This window comes from Cryptotermes secundus, unplaced genomic scaffold (assembly GCF_002891405.2).
Source record: "Cryptotermes secundus unplaced genomic scaffold, Csec_1.0 scaffold160, whole genome shotgun sequence".
NCBI classification, from domain to species: Eukaryota; Metazoa; Arthropoda; class Insecta; order Blattodea; family Kalotermitidae; genus Cryptotermes; species Cryptotermes secundus.
Genome location: NW_019745080.1, coordinates 394230 through 409890, shown reverse-complemented (window position 1 = coordinate 409890; position 15661 = coordinate 394230). Strand labels below are relative to the sequence as shown.

Here is a 15661-nt window from a genome sequence, read left to right as displayed (position 1 = left end):
TACAAATATAAATGGGATATATTCCAGACAAACTTCAGTCCTCTATAAACTGCAGATAGTAAATACTCATGGTCTTCCATTTATGTGTCATTTTCTACCTTTGCTATTTGATTATTTTCCATGTATGTAGATTTTGTAAATTCTGTTTTAAACTTGTAATTATTTGTAATTTCGTGGTTTTTTCAATTTTTTTACAGCCCCAAAGGGTGTATCCCAAAACAATCATGAAATGCTTATGTACTTTCTATTATAATCCTGTTTTTTTTTTTTCAATTTCTTTTACTGTTCCGAAGGGTGTAGCCCAAAACAAACATGAAATGCTTGTGTACTTACTATTTTAAATACATATTGTATGAGGTGGTATTTGAAAGTACATTATCCATATTCTGTAATTAACATTTTCTAATCATTAAACAATGCTGAAACATTGTGGCTTGTGGTGGGTACATATAACCTTAAATATCTGACGTGTGAAGTTTGCATCCTGTAGAGAGCTTGGAGGTAGCATGGGTATGTGCTATTACTTTGCTCGAAGACTTTGCATAGTATACTCTTCATATCAGTTCTCACATTGCAATATCACCATACATTCTTTTATAGAGACATTGCACTCTAATTTGTCTAGGGAGTAGCATTAGATTCATAGGCATATGGAGATAATGACTATAGAAAATAAACACTTCAAGGGATTTGAGTTGGAGTTCAGTTAGTGAGAGAAACCTGAGTTTTATGCAACTTATTCAAGATGTAATGCCGTTTTCAAGCTACTACAAATTTTTTGTTCTGTAATGTGGTGCAGTGCTTTCAGCAGAGGATATGTGGCAGGTCTGAACAGGCTTTATATTATAACTGATTGTCCGTCTTACCTCCATATTTACATATACATATTTTAATTTAATTACGTCTGAATAATAATGCTTTCATTTTAATTACACATTATCCAAGTGGTATGATGGAATATGAGGCAGTCAAATCGCGAGGTAGGCGCTGTGTAGAGAGTTGCACAACATGATGCAAAATTTTGGGAAGTTTTAAGAGCTTGAGAATTTCTTTGACCTTGGGGACACTTCATATATGGAACATTCTAGAAGGAGTGGATGATGTAATGCGTCTGCATTTGTGGTGTGATTGCCTGAGGTCTGTAACCTGGGTATTTACTGTGGATTGATAGCCAATCAGACCAAAGCTGGCTGTGCATAGTATCATGGCAGTATTTTAGCTTCACATAATGTTAACTCTCTGCAGTGCGAAAAGTCACCTCGTAATCGTCAACCAAGCCAAACATAGGCCCATGTTCTTCTTCCAAAGGTGCAGAACAAAGATGTTAGCAGGTTTACTCCATGTGGAGTTAAAAACTGTTAAAATACCAAATCTCATTTCTCTACAGTGAGTAGTTGAGCAGGAATGTTGAATCTATGGAGAGAAATTAGATTTTGCCACTCCTTTGTAAGGCATTTCAAGATGGAATCAAGATCTGAATGTATCCTCATGCATTGAAGACTGTTAATTGGTGCCCAGTATGTGGCATAGGGTCGAATACCAGTTTACCCCTCCCCATTTTTAACTTCTCAGAGCTCATAAGAGACAAAGTTTTAAATGGCAGTGATAATTTCTTAAGAGTTTGTTCCAGAAACATTCTGTTACCAATGTAAACTACAGGTACTTAAATATGTAGGGCCAAAATTCAGTCAGCAGCTGAAGTGTGTTATTTAATGACTGCACCAAGAAATATGGTTTTAAATATAATGTACTACTGAATAATTACTTACATTATTGATGTATAAATTACAGTTAATGCCAAGTGTTCTGAAATATAACAACAGTGTAATAAGCCAGTAAACGCTTCCGCAATTAGATATTAAATTGCTGCAAGAAAGGACCAGTGTGTTATAGTTTGGAATACAGCATTTGAGAATGCACAGTGCATAACTTCCCCCCACTTCCAAGTAGGAGTGTTGGGGCGTTCTTTATGATTGCGTATAGAACTCGTAAGTGCAGTAGCGATATGGTCGGAATTCTTATTTCTAGGAATAATTATGCTACCTGAATCCCCGACCCTGTTCCCAAAACAGGTCGGTACCCCAAGAAGTTGGTCTGTAAGTTTGGTCCAGCAGCCCTGGGTTGGCGCTTCCCTGCAAAAAGTAACCCCATGATGGGATAAGAAATACAGCCAGGTGCTGAAGTTTATCTAATCTCATCTTTGCTTGTAGAATGCATTTAGAATTGCTTGTAATACATTGTTTCTGCATGTTAGCATGGTTTTATGGGTTGAATAAATTAGGTTTCTGGGAGAATGAGCACTTACATGAGCAAGGGTCTACAGATGATGATAATCAGATACCCCAGACTTGTTTTTGTTGTTGAGGATATGTGCTATGTGCATCAGGAATTTTCAGAACTAGAGAAATGACGGGAAGATGTTGGAAATTTTGCTGAAGCCATAAAATGAAGTCAGATTGACTACTTTCACATCTCCTTTGAGCTGTTACACTTCCTCTCTGACGTAGTTTCCTGTCCTCCCCTCATGTTGTTTGGCCATTCTGTTCATATTAATGTTGGTAGTAAAGTCTGTTTATGTATTCAAAAATGAATTTTGTGTAATGTTCTGAAGTCACATGTATAAGATTCACTGTGTAGCACTGTACAAAAGCGAATGTCACTTTTGCTTTGCTTTTGCATGTGGTGTAACTGAAATTTTGTATTATGATTCTTTCAACTTACCTAATGTATGCATTGATAAGCTTCTAGGTTAATTATAACAATAAACCTATTACACCTAACTTTCCTAACACATGCATAGTTCTTTGAATTTAGAACACACAGTATTCTATTCAAGCTTTGTTTTAAATGTGGTTTGAAACTTTGTATTGTTATCAACAGAGCCTAAGACAGTGTACTTGTTAGGAGAATCCATCATGTGAGCAGTGGTTATATTACTGCTATTAGAAAAATCAGTAAGATATTAGTCCAATTTTACCAGTGATGGAAATCTTTTGAATTGCCATATTGAACACATGCATATGATGAAACGTTTTTTCTTGTATGATTCTTTTCATTTTTATTGAAAGGCATTTTTTGAAATTAATCTAGGTGTTAACATTAGGGTTGTGACCTGATGCAAAAATGTGGCCTGGAGGCATTGTTTTATGCTCATCTTTAAAGTAGGCATTTCAGTATTCAACTTGAGTTCCACAAGTAAGACCAGAGGCAGTTCACATTTTTTTTTCCACATGTGAACTCTAACTGAACACAGGTTCAAACACAGCAGGTAATGCATATTGTTGGTGTTTACAGGTACTACTACAGAAGCAAAGTATTGTTGCCTGTTTTGGGCCGGAGGCTGGTGTACAAATTTGGACCATCCGCAACAGGGTGGCACACACAAAACCCAAACTTCAGGGTGTAAATGACTTGACAGTGATATATTTCTGTGCTCATTTCATTATGGGTAGTACTGAAAAATTATGTGATTTGAACTTCGCTTAAAAATGGAAACTAAGTTTATTTGGATGCGATGGAGTGGCTGTATGGGAAGTCTGTTGGCAAAGCAAGTAATTATAAGACACTGAATTGCTGGAAGTCACAAAGGGACACTTTGTGCTATAATTTTAGGGCTTCATGGCTGAATGTAACCTGTTTTTCTCCCTTAACAGAAGAAGATCAAGATAATTCATTAATGGTAATATGCTACAGACAGCATACTATTGAGAGCACTTAAATTTATAGTATGTGTGTATCCGGACTTAGTGGAATTGAAGGTTTTAAGTACAAGTGGATCAACAGCGTTCTCAGATTATGGTCTGCTACATGCAGCATACAGCACAAATCCAAATGAAGTGCAGTTTTGTGAAATATTCTCAGGTTGTTGATTAGTAGTCCTCAGAAAGTGTTAGTCAAAAGCAACATAAGACACCAGTCAATAAAAATGCCATGAAGTTGTAACTTTGTATATGAGCATGAAAGTTATGTTGGCAATTTATTTAAAACTGGGTATGGATAGTCAAAAGTAACTCATGTAACAGAAGCTCTTTTTGCCCACGTATGTATTAAAAATATCTATCAACGGTTTATCAAAAATTAAATGAATTCCATGTTATAGATGATGCGTAATCATTTCATAATAATATTTGTCTTCATTATCCTCACAAAATTAGTTTATATGAAACGTGGAAAAAATTTGACCATTCAGTGTCAACAGAGCAGTATGTAATGCTGTGGATTAAATAACGCTTTGTTTCTATTGTCCTGGTAATTTTTGATGCAGTTAACAGTATTGAGTGGTGGTTTCAGAACATTATAACTGTGTAGTATCAGAGGTTATACATGTTTCAGATGTGTTTCACAGAAATTATACTTCATCGGTATATATATATAAAATATGTGCAGTATCTTTTTTATACATGATTTTAAGAATTTTATTATTGTATGCTTTAAACATAAGATATGATTTTATTTTATAAATACATCACAGAAATGTTTATTTTATATTTTGAAGTTAATTTTATATTTTAAAGTTTATTTGGACACCTGATTGAGTTTAGTATTGTACCAGTAAAAGTGTTAACTAGTGTATTACCGGAATCGTTTGATGTATGTTATGGAATGTGATGATAGTCATATGTACTGTATCAATAAGAAATACAAATTGACAGTGGCTGTTCCTAATAAACATATTCTAATATAACATTGCTTTTCTTCTATTTGACCTTCAGGAGTTCTTGTTCTTTACCGAATATGAATCAAGATATTAATATGGTAAATATGTGAAGAAGAAACGATTCGGTGAAATCGCTACTGGACCATCGGTTTTGTACCTGTAGTATTACCATATGGGTTGGTGTAGTAATTCTGTAGACTTGCATTCTAAGGTTGTTTGGTTTGAATCTCAGCCAGGTCAGGTTATACTGAGGTATTTTCTGGTTCTCCACAGTCCCTGTTGTCAAATTCCGGGATAGTATCCTGAACCAGAAAACACCTCTCAGTATAATCAGTTACCTGTCTGCAAATGATTATCAGGGCCAAGATTTTGATGACATTTCATATTTTTCTCTTTGTATCTTATTCGATGCCCATAAATATATAAATCCCAGAGATGAGCTGCTGGTTACAGAAATTTAACTTTTTTAGGTCATTTTTCATAATTCTTAAATTTTTAGGTCCTTTTTTTCAGTAAATTTTTGTACTTTTAAGGGTAATCTTTTGTCATTTTAGGGGATTTTTCTTCATATGTTTTCATAAATGTGATTAACATGCAAGTAAAGTGTTCTTTCTCATTCTCCTACCTCTACAAAGGCAGCCTGCAGCTGCACCCCAAATACCTGCTTCCACAGTATGGAATAAGAAGTAATCCTGTCCCATCCTTTTCGTTCGTTTTGTGGAAAGAGCTGACGTTACATATAAAACATTTTAAGCTGGCAGCGGTTAGTCACACTGTGGCCCTTTCCAAGTTCTGTGCAGAGGAATATTTCTAGCCATAATCCCTCACTTTTTATGACGTTGTTGCTCAATAAAACTCCGTCTGTCCTCAGTTTCTCGTCCTTGATCATATGGACAAAGATAAAGTTGACGAAAGGTTCTCAGTATGAAAAGTTCAGTTCTGTGTTGCACTAGAGTGATTCATTTTATTACGATGCCTAAAGCAAAGCCATCTAAATCTTGTCATTTAAAGCAGATTATGGCTGAATTTGGAGATGATATATTTTCAACTGACGGTAACATTTTATACTGTAAGATGTGTCACACAAAATTAGCAGCAGAAAAAAGATTCACAGTACAACATATCGGCCACAACAAGCTTATACGAGCAGTGCGAAGGCATAAATAAGTCATCCGATGTTTTCACTGATCTGTGTGATGCTCTGGTGCCCACAAATATTCCGTTTTGGGCTCTGAACAATGAAAACTGAAAAATTTTCTGGAAGTGATTTGTCGTCGTTTTATCCCAGATGAATCCACTTCCTTTCCAAGTTCTACAACAATATCCTGGAAATGATTAGGAATAAAGTGCATGGGAAGAAGATTTTCATTTCTATTGATGAGACCTGTGATATGGAAGCTCGCTACGTGGCAAGTGTCATCATTGGAACCTTGGAAATTTATGTACCAAGTGAAGTATTTCTGCTTACAATCCGTTAATTATTCCACAATTTGTAAACTCTTTGACAGGTTGATGTTTTTACTGTGGCCAGGGAGTACACAACATGACGACTTGGTTTTTGTGACCGATACTGCCCCATATATTTTAAAAGCAGGCAAGTCAATAAAGTCGTTTTATATGAAATTGGTGCATGTTACTTGCCTAGCACATGCACTGTATAGTGTGACAGAGGAAGTGAGATCAAGATTTCCTCAAGTGAATGCTGTCATGGTGTGGACAAAGGTTTTTGTTAAGGCTCCAGCTCGTACAAAACAATTTAAATCTATGGCTCCTGGTGTTCCACTGCCCTCAGAACCCATCATCACAAGATGGGGAACATGGATTGATGCTACAATTTACTATTGTGATCATTTTCAGGTAGTGAAAAACATTGCAGATTCATTGAAGACTGAGGAAGCAAGGGCAAATGAAGCTGCTCAGGAACAGTTGTTGTGCAGTGAAACGGAAGGGCAGCTGGCCTTCATAAAGGCAAATTTCAGTTCCTTGATGGAAGGAATCAAATGCTTACAGGAGAAAGGAGCAATGCTAGAAGATTCGCTCGCTCTGGTGAAAAAAATAGCCAGTGATTTGGAGAAAGTATCAGGGGACATTAGTAAAATGGTGTCAAGAAAAATTAAACATGTTCTAGATAAAAACTAGGGTTACAAAACATTATGCAGCATTTCTCAAATTCTGACAGAGTGCACGTCAGAACTTTCAATATTGAAGAGGAACTTACTGCTGGTGATTGGTACACTTCAGGTACGCTCCCATTGTGTCTGCAGGTGTGGAAAGGAGTTCCTCCAAGTACAAGAATGTGCTATCAGACAATAGACTTTCACTCATCTTCGAGAATCTGCGCATGTTGACTGTCATCTATTGCAACTCTAAATGAGGTGGAACTTAAAATACTGGAATATATACCATATATGTACATTTGATGCCGGTCATGGTAACTGAGCGGTCTTAGGCATATACTTCACTCGTCTGGAAACCGGGACCGTGGGTTCGAATCCCACTCAGGGCATTGATGTTTAGTTTGTGTACAGGTAGAGGCCTTGTGACAAGCTGATCACCCGCCAAAGGAGTCCTACTGAACGTGCAAGATCTAGAAAAACCGAAGTGAATGGAGGTAGGACTAGGCCAACTGGGGCTGTAGTGCCAAGGAAAAAAAAAATGTACATTCGATAAGCGTTCCAACGCAGTAGAAAAAATCATATTAAAACATTTAGCTTCAAATTCAATCATACATTGCTTAGTTTTCAACATAAAAACAGGGACGAACTTAAGAGTAACATTGAGTTCACAGTGTTAATAAAGATGAAAAATACATTTTAAAACAATCAGTAGATTTTCCTTGACATGATACATTTGAGGTCGTTTTTAAACTTTTAGATAATTTTTCTAGATTTTCGGCCATTTTTAAAATACTTTTAGGTCATCAAAATCCGGGCCCTGCTGATTATACTGAGAGGTGTTTCCACAGTCCCTCTAGACAAATTCTGGGATAGTATCTTGGGTAGGCCATGACCAATTCCTTCCAAACTATTTTCATCATCGTACCATTTAGTGCCATATGGTAGAACTAGTGATGGCACTTTTAAATAACTCACACTAAAAAAAAAAAGGAGTTAAAACTGTTACACTGTAATTTGTAGGCTTCCATTCTTGTCTACAAGACAATTTTAAGGTCAGTGTTATTGTATTCAGTGGCATGTAGTTTAATAGATGGGACCAACATTTCAGAGGAACCTGCCACCTCAATTTTCATAGCATTAAAGTAGAAGTTTCTTTTATTTGTGGTGTGGGGTAGGACTGGGTAAACTTGGTATGTTGGCTTATATGTCACAGGGAAGGAAGTTTTGTTGAAGCGGGATATCTAAAGGTTATTAAGGAGACTATAACATTTATTCAGTCATTTAGTAAATATATTACAGTATTATTCTATATTGTTTTGCAGAAGCATATATTACAAAAGGAGAATTTTTAAAAGTTTTTACATAAACTTCACAAAATAATACATATATTTCTTAAAAATTATATTTTTGTTTTTATAAATTCACTGCCATCACATAATTTACATGTGTGTGCATGTTAATTCATGCAATAGGGAACGAAACTTTCTTGGGAGGAGAAGAGGTTCCTTAACCTTTTAACATCTGGTAACAGGGGATTTAAATCTGCTGCTACAGTGTTGACAGCTGGATTTTAACTTGGTGATAATGAGATTTATATTGTAAACAACTACATGTTGTGTAAGCTGGGCCCAAGTGTGGATGAAAGTGAGACACAGAAGATAAACGGTTAATACTGCTCACATGTTCTGAACTTTAAAAGTAAACCATTTTATTTCAGTCACCATAACTCTAGCATCACACATTTCAAAGCCATCACACAATATACAAGATGCTAAACTCTTATGCTAAAATATAATCAATCGTCTTGTAAGTAACCAGCAACTGGGTAGTTAAATTTACCACAAATCTAGGTTAATTTGCAAAACATTAAGCAAGTAATACCTGACAGTATTTACATCAATTTAGAGGAAAATTGTTCTTTTTATATAAAAAGAAGACTAATGGGGACAGTGCCAGTCACGGCAGCCGAGTGGTCTATGGCATGTACTGTCTTCGCTTGCTTGGAAACCAGGATCAGTGGTTCAAATCCTACTCAGGGCATGGATGTTTAGTTTGTGTGTGTGCGTTCTTCTGTGTCTGTGTACAGGTAGAGGCCTTGCGACGAGCTAATCACCCACCCAAGGAGTCCTACCGAACGTGTAAGATCTATAAAAACCGAAGTTCATGGAGAAGTTCATGGAGGTAGGCCTAGGCCCACTGGGGCTGTAGTGCCAAGGAAAAAAAAGGGGAGGGGACGGCAATGAATGTAACAATTCACACGGATCTCGTTTTATGTCATAATTGTCCATATACCGATATTTCAGCATAACAGCCATATTACTACAGCAATACAGTATCTAAGTAACACATAACAGTTCAGTCTTCTGTTATTGTATAACAGCCCCTGACAAGGACTGAAGAATGTGAAGTGCCTAATAAGCAATTTTCATACAGTAAGTATGAATAATTACCTGAATTGGCCATTTTTCTCACAAAAAGGCATATAAAATAAATACACTGGCACAATCAAAATTTGTTACCAACAAGAATCAGATTCTGAAGAAACCCACTGTAAATGGAAGTTGCTTCCTAATCCCTCAAGGCAATGATAGGCCCACAGTGCTGAGAAGTCCTAAGAATTTAAAGCTGGAAGGGGGGGGGGAACAGCAACTAATGCTCTAATTTAGGAGAGATAAGTAAAAATGTTAAAGCCTTGGGAACAAAAGTATCATTACATCTGAGGTTTTCACATAAGTTAACTATGAACAGTATTAAATTGTGGCATGTGACTGCATGTAGCCTGTTAGAAGTTTACCACCATTTAAGAGGAATTCACTGCCCCCATCTTCAGCCTTGAAAAGTAAGTCAGTCAAGCAACCAACAGAGCTCAGCTTGCTTCACTTACTGTTCAACCCTGAAGAAGAGAGGGGGGCAGTATTCCTCTGAAATATTAGTGAATTTCTACCAGACTACACAGCATCATATTCCAGAAGACTGTACTCTCTAGTAAGTACTGTTCGCTTTGTTTCCTTCAGGCATCCAAACTCAGCTTTCAGTTACTATTCTGCTATATTAAAATACAGTTAAAAAATGTAAGTTGGCAATGTAATCTGATGTGGCCATTCACCTGAGAAGATTTTAGTGCATTTATTTGCTGTGAAAATTTCAGATCTTGTGTAAGTAAATATTTAATTCTAGAAGGAATTCTAGCAGATATCCAGTAGTTTCATCTTTGCTGTTATGTTCATTATGCCATCAAGCCTTGACAAAATTCTAGGAAGGAAACATGAAACCACTAACACTAAGAGCAGCTTATTTGAGGTGTAACTGAATAGCAGTTTAGTTCATAATGTATTAAGCAGGGAGGGAGGGAAGGAGGGGCAGGAAAATGTAAATATTAAACTATTATTTGTGTTAAAAGTTTAATAAGTGAATTTGTGTTTGCTGGTTTCCCAGCATCTTCTACACTACTGCTTGTTATGCTCTTAAATACTTAACCAATTTTTAATCAACTTAAAAGTGGAGTGTTTCCTTAAAACTGGTTTATATTGATGAATACAGTTTCATTACTTTTGCTCCCAAGGGACCAAATGAAGGAGTCACTGAGCTCTGTATTAGTAGCCAACCCTGCTGCTGCTACTCTCTCCTTAAGTTGTCAAGCCGAGCCTGGAGGTCAGCATCTGCATCATTGATGGCTCCTGCACCACCGCCACCGCCTGCAGCTGCGGCCATGGCTGGTGCTTTTGCTCCGCTTGCTGCTAAGGAACCTGATGCTTGTGGCAAGCCAGACAACTGGTCTGTAAGCTGCAGGCCTAGCTCATCCAGTACTTGTGACACAACAGCATCACTGAAACACAAAAATGAACTCTCAGTTCTGCCGTCACAAAAGGTGAATGACCTTGGTAAAATGGTGTCCCAGTATGAAGCCAGCCTTCATCCTTCAGTCTCTTGTTAACTGACAATGGTAGCAGAATCTAAAGGTTTGTTGCTAATAAAAAAGTCTGGTGTTGCACATGGTCCTGAGCTAATTCCATCCACTTCTCATTGTCACTATTACTGAGATCCCACTCAGTGCTGTCCTCCCTTCTTTTCAACCTTTAAAACTGATATTTTATAAGTGGTTTAACCCAAAATTCTGCATACATTCTTTGTCTTCTACATTTCAAACACATACTCTACCCATTTAGCCTCCAAGCTATTGATATCTTAAAAAAGGAAAGTGACTTGTTTCAAACCTAACAAACAGACTAATTTAAACATATAGATCACTATGCTTATATATTTGTATTGAAGTTACCATTCTGCTGTGTTAAGCATAGTTACTTCAGTTTCTTTGGCTATTATACTAGGCTGTTTAGCATGTTTGGAACCATAAAATCTGTAATTGAGATTTTATGAAATTTACATTGTTACAAAAGTGTAGATGTAACAACATTTACAGCCCATCTTGTGTAGTGATTGGCAATAAGAAGCATTCAACTATTTCATGGGAAAATAATGTACAAATGAGTAATTATTGATATAGAATTGATGCAGGAACATAAAAAATGTATAAAGTTTACTTTTTCTCAACTTCAAAATTTTAAATACGTTGGTTAAAATATTAATTCTTGAGTGATTTTCTGCATGGGAGATCTGATTAAATACAGTGTAATACAAATGCACAGATGTTGGTAATGATAAATATTCTCTCCTGGGGATACAAAAACATTACTCAAATTTACTAGCTGCTTAACAATTCCACTCACTTTTACATTCAGACTGAGGCTAAAATGCAAATCCCTGACCATATTTTTCTTTTCCATAAATATTAAAGTCCCCATTACAGAAATGCAGGACACAAACAAACTGCATCTATGATGATAATCCAGGAGACACTGGGAATGAATCCTGCATAAGTCATCAGCCTCATGAGACATTTTCTTCCACGTCTCTGCTGTGTTCCCTCACAAAACTGCAAAATATTTTCTTTCTCATCTAATAACACTATTTTATTAATGACACAGAGTGTCAGCCAAACTGTGTAATTCTCCAGCCTTCCTGTATTACAGGATGAAATTTATTTCAAAGATATAGTTTCAATGATAAATTTTCCAAGGATAAGCACAACAATTTGAAGCAGGTTACCCAGCATGTGTTGGTAAAGGGAGGTTCTATGTCTGTGTATAAAATAAGGAAATTTAGCAGGGAAATACCTTTCTTCTTCATCACCTTCATCTTCCATTGCATCATCAATGGCATCATTCATCATTTCTTCTTTCATGTCCATTATCTCTGACTGTTTTTCAAATTCTTGAAGAATTCTCTGAATCTGAGGCAAGTTCAGTTGCCTAAAACATGTCCAACACAAACCAATAAAAATCTTAAGAACTTAGAAGACAAAATTACATAATTGGGAATTTAAAAATTTTCTTATTCAATCATGAATGATGAGACAGGATTGGAAAACCTGAAAGGAAGAGACCACCCAGGAGATCCAAGCATGATTATGGTTTATTTAATGATGCTGGCTGTATCTTGGACTACACAGTGTTAAACAGTATGATGAATACTCTCTACCGTGTAGTCTGACAAGACATTTACTGACATTCTTTAGGATCCTTCCATTGTTCTCCTTACTCCTACAGGTTTGCTCATGGTGCTGGTCCTCTCTCACTAGATCAGTTTTTCCTTGGTTGGTTTACTCTCAACCTTGAGGATGGAAGTAGCACATCACTCAAAATGTCAGTAAACATCTACCTGTGTAGGATTTGAGGTTCTCACATCGGTGCAGAGTTCAGTCTTTTAGGATGTAACACCATGTAGTCTGCTGAAAGTCAACTGATGTTTCAGAGGAAAATGTTACCTCCATCTTCAGGGCAAAAGAAAAAGCAAAGCAAGAAACCAGCATGACGAGTTTTTCTGGACTGCATTATGTTACAACGCAAAAGAGTGTACACTTTGGTTGTTTCATGCCCTCTGGAAAAGGAGTGGAAAGCGTCCAATCACCGGGGCTGATGCAAGCCTAATGCCACCCCAGGTGATGAGAAATTCTGCTTCATGAAACCTGATATATTATTTTTAACACTTACAAAATAAGGATATTCTTTCATTTAAACATTTGTTATAATGACGATATACATGCCTGTTCATATTCTGCATTGCTTTTGTTACACCTTTCATAGCTTGTGCCATTGCATTTTGTGATCGGAGGGTCTGTATTTTAAGAGAAACTGCTTGAATATTAGCTTTCATGAGCATAAATTTTTTTACATATCGACGTGTTCTCACAAGGTCCTTGGCCATTATTTTTACAGCATCCTGAAACAGTAAAACAATGTAACTTCCAATCATGCTTATGCAGGTACTGAAAGGTTTCATACTAAACTAGCAGAGGTGAAACTGAAAGGCGAAAGAAGAAATTTGTCTATGGGTTTTAATAAAATTTAAGTTATCCTTTATGATACCATTAAGTGTTCACTGATAGCCAATTTTGTCTATATGTTTCAACCCAAATGTAGAGGGAAATTATAAATCATTGGTACTATAAGAAACAACTTCTTGCCTATGGGCATAATTTCATATAACATTTATACAAACCATTTGTCCTTCTTTAGCCATTTTCTTTATATCTGTGATAATCTTTTTTTCTTGCTGTTCCATGCGTGCTCTTTCACGGTCGAGATCTCTCATAGCCTTGTTTAGTGCACGCTGATTTTTGCGCAACATCTCCTCTGGTGTCATACGTTTGCCAAAAAGCCATTCTAATGGCATTGTGCTTGAACTGAAATAAAAGAATAATAATTCCTACAGCGAAAGAGTTTGTGGGATGTCGTTATATGAAGAGACAACCACTTGTTGAACTGTTCTAATGTGTCCGAATCACATTGGGGTCACCAATGTGGGATGTCATTATATGAAGAGACAACCATTTGTTGAACTGTTCTATAATATTTATTAGAGTTGTACAGTATACCTAGATGAACCTGAGTTTGAAGAATTGAAGAATAATAATAACAATAGTGAACTCCCTGAACACTGAACCAGAACTGTAAACTTCCACTCAATGTATCTTCTTACATAACCTAGAAAACATGTTACTGTCTGTATTGTTGTAGGCTTTGCCTAGCAACAGCTGTTTACTCACTTTGCCTAGCAACCGCTGTTTACTCGCTGTTGCTAAGCAATGATACTTGCGTTGTCACATTTGCTTGAATGTGGGCAGTTCCCACAAATATTTATTATAGTTGCACAGTATATACAGACGAACCTGAGTTTGAAGAATTGAAGAAGAATTATAACAATAGTGAACTCTGTAACACCTTGAACATTGTATTGAAACATAACACTGAACTAGAACTGTAAACTTCCAAAGTCAAAGTCACATTGCGACTGACGGTCGGTCAATCAGTCAGTCAGTCAGTCAGTCAGTCAGTCAGTCAGTCAGTCTTGGTATCGAGCCCCATCAGATATTAATTACTACCATTTGACAGTTACGGTCTTAATTTTGTGGGGTGCCCTCTCTGACAAGAAAATGGGTCTGTCTTTTGTATATGCTGCTGGCCCTTGCCAGCACGGTCTTTCTGGGGTACAAGTCCCTTGGGACTCATGACCATATTTTACTGTCTCAGATTTGAGACTTCCCTTTTCGTCACCTCCTACAACTCGCAGGGTCACGGTGGAGGTATTCGACCCCGCCTTCACACGTGTGAGTGGCTCAATACTGTCCTAACTACTTCAGCTCTGACAACTCAAGTATCACTGCTTAGCAATGGCGAGTAAATTCATTGCTAGGTAAGGTCTACAACAATATGTGACTGTGGGAAGCACCCACAGTAGACTGGGCGCTAGCCAATCACAAGCTAGGAACCATTTGCTGCTCGGCAATGGCTGAGTAAACAGCTGGTGCTAGGTAAAGCCTACAACAATACAGAAAGTGACATGTCTGACTCAAGGTTAAATAAGAAGATACATTGAGTGGGAGTTCTGAGTTGACAGTTCTACACACGTGGAGGTGGGGTCGAACACCTCCACTGTGACTGTGCGAGTCATAAGAGGTGACGAAAAGGGATGTCTCAAATCTGAGACAGTAAAATATGTTCACAAGTCCTAAGGGACTTGGAACTGAGAAAGACTGCGCTGGCATGGGCCAGCAGCATATACAAGTGACAGACCCGTCCTCTTGTGAGAGAGGACGCCCCAAAATAAACAAGACCATAACTGTCAAACAGTAATAAATAAGCCAATGACTTTAAATTCTTCAAGTTCGTCTGTGTATACTGGCAACTGTAATAAATATTTATAGAACAGTTCAACAAGTGGTTGTCACTTCATATATCGACATGCCACAAACTGTTGCTCTGGTGAATTGCTATATGATTCTTAAGCTTGTAGCAAATGTGTTCATAGGTTTAAGCCATAAATTTAATACCGAAATAAATATGGAATATTAAATGCCACAAATTATTCTTATTCGCCAAGTTATGGACATGTCAATCCTGTCAACGTGTGTAACTTGTCACCACCATGAAACAGACCTAGCTTTACCTTTGCCACTCTCAATTAAATCTACTCAAATAATTATTTCTATAAATCCAACACGTTACTAAGCATAACATCACCGTCTTAACTAAATGCTGGATTATACCTTATTTCGGCTAAAGGCTTGAAAATTTCGAACCGTCACACTACCTGCAATAACAGTTCACAGTTTTGTGCAAATTTTTATTTAATTAGGTAGGTTAAAATGTCATGTATAACACAATTTAAAAGCAACAGTACCTTATCAAAAGCTTGATTTGATAAATATCGTGTATGCCTACAACTAATTCACACTCCCTTCCTTACTATCCACACTCCTCACGCTCCTCACCCCCTCTCACCTCTCGCTTCTACTTCACTTCATTGCGGTCGCTGTGATTGTATATAT

The 15661-nt window shown here is 37.0% G+C and overlaps 2 protein-coding genes across 8 annotated transcripts in view; one reads left to right on the top strand and one right to left on the bottom strand.

Moving 5' to 3' along the window:
* The window catches only part of LOC111874843 (ETS homologous factor), a 96917-nt gene extending 92233 nt beyond the window's left edge, over positions 1–4684 (top strand). For all 6 annotated transcript variants that reach the window (XM_033755631.1, XM_033755632.1, XM_023870680.1 and 3 more), the window contains one exon: positions 3295–4684. In XM_033755631.1, coding sequence (XP_033611522.1) covers positions 3295–3406 — 112 coding nt within the window. In that variant the 3' untranslated portion in view covers positions 3407–4684. The remainder of the gene's footprint in view (positions 1–3294) is intronic.
* A 4275-nt stretch (positions 4685–8959) lies between these two features.
* Positions 8960–15617, bottom strand: LOC111874881 (charged multivesicular body protein 2a). Of its 2 annotated transcripts, none has more exons than XM_023870738.2 (5): positions 15514–15617; positions 13333–13516; positions 12878–13053; positions 11949–12083; positions 8960–10600 (listed from the first exon to the last, which is right to left on the bottom strand). In XM_023870738.2, exons 2-5 carry the CDS (start codon positions 13504–13506, stop codon positions 10390–10392), a joined length of 696 nt encoding a protein of 231 aa, XP_023726506.1. In that variant the 5' UTR covers positions 13507–13516; positions 15514–15617; the 3' UTR covers positions 8960–10389. The 2 variants fall into 2 exon arrangements, with proteins under 2 accessions (XP_023726506.1, XP_023726507.1); XM_023870739.2 differs by lacking the exon at positions 15514–15617 and adding an exon at positions 15380–15484.
* Between the last annotated feature and the right edge of the window lie 44 nt (positions 15618–15661).

What these genes read in the sequence shown, in the direction of transcription:
- LOC111874881 (XM_023870738.2), bottom strand. Translation starts at nt 13,506, where the DNA reads ATGCCATTAGAATGGCTTTTTGGCAAACGTATGACACCAGAGGAGATG. An exon ending in GCAATGCAGAATATGAACAG is followed by an intron (nt 12,084 to 12,877) that starts GCATGTATATCG and finishes GACATGTTTTAG; the next exon opens with GCAACTGAACTTGCCTCAGA. An exon ending in GAAGGTGATGAAGAAGAAAG is followed by an intron (nt 10,601 to 11,948) that starts GTATTTCCCTGC and finishes TTTGTGTTTCAG; the next exon opens with TGATGCTGTTGTGTCACAAG.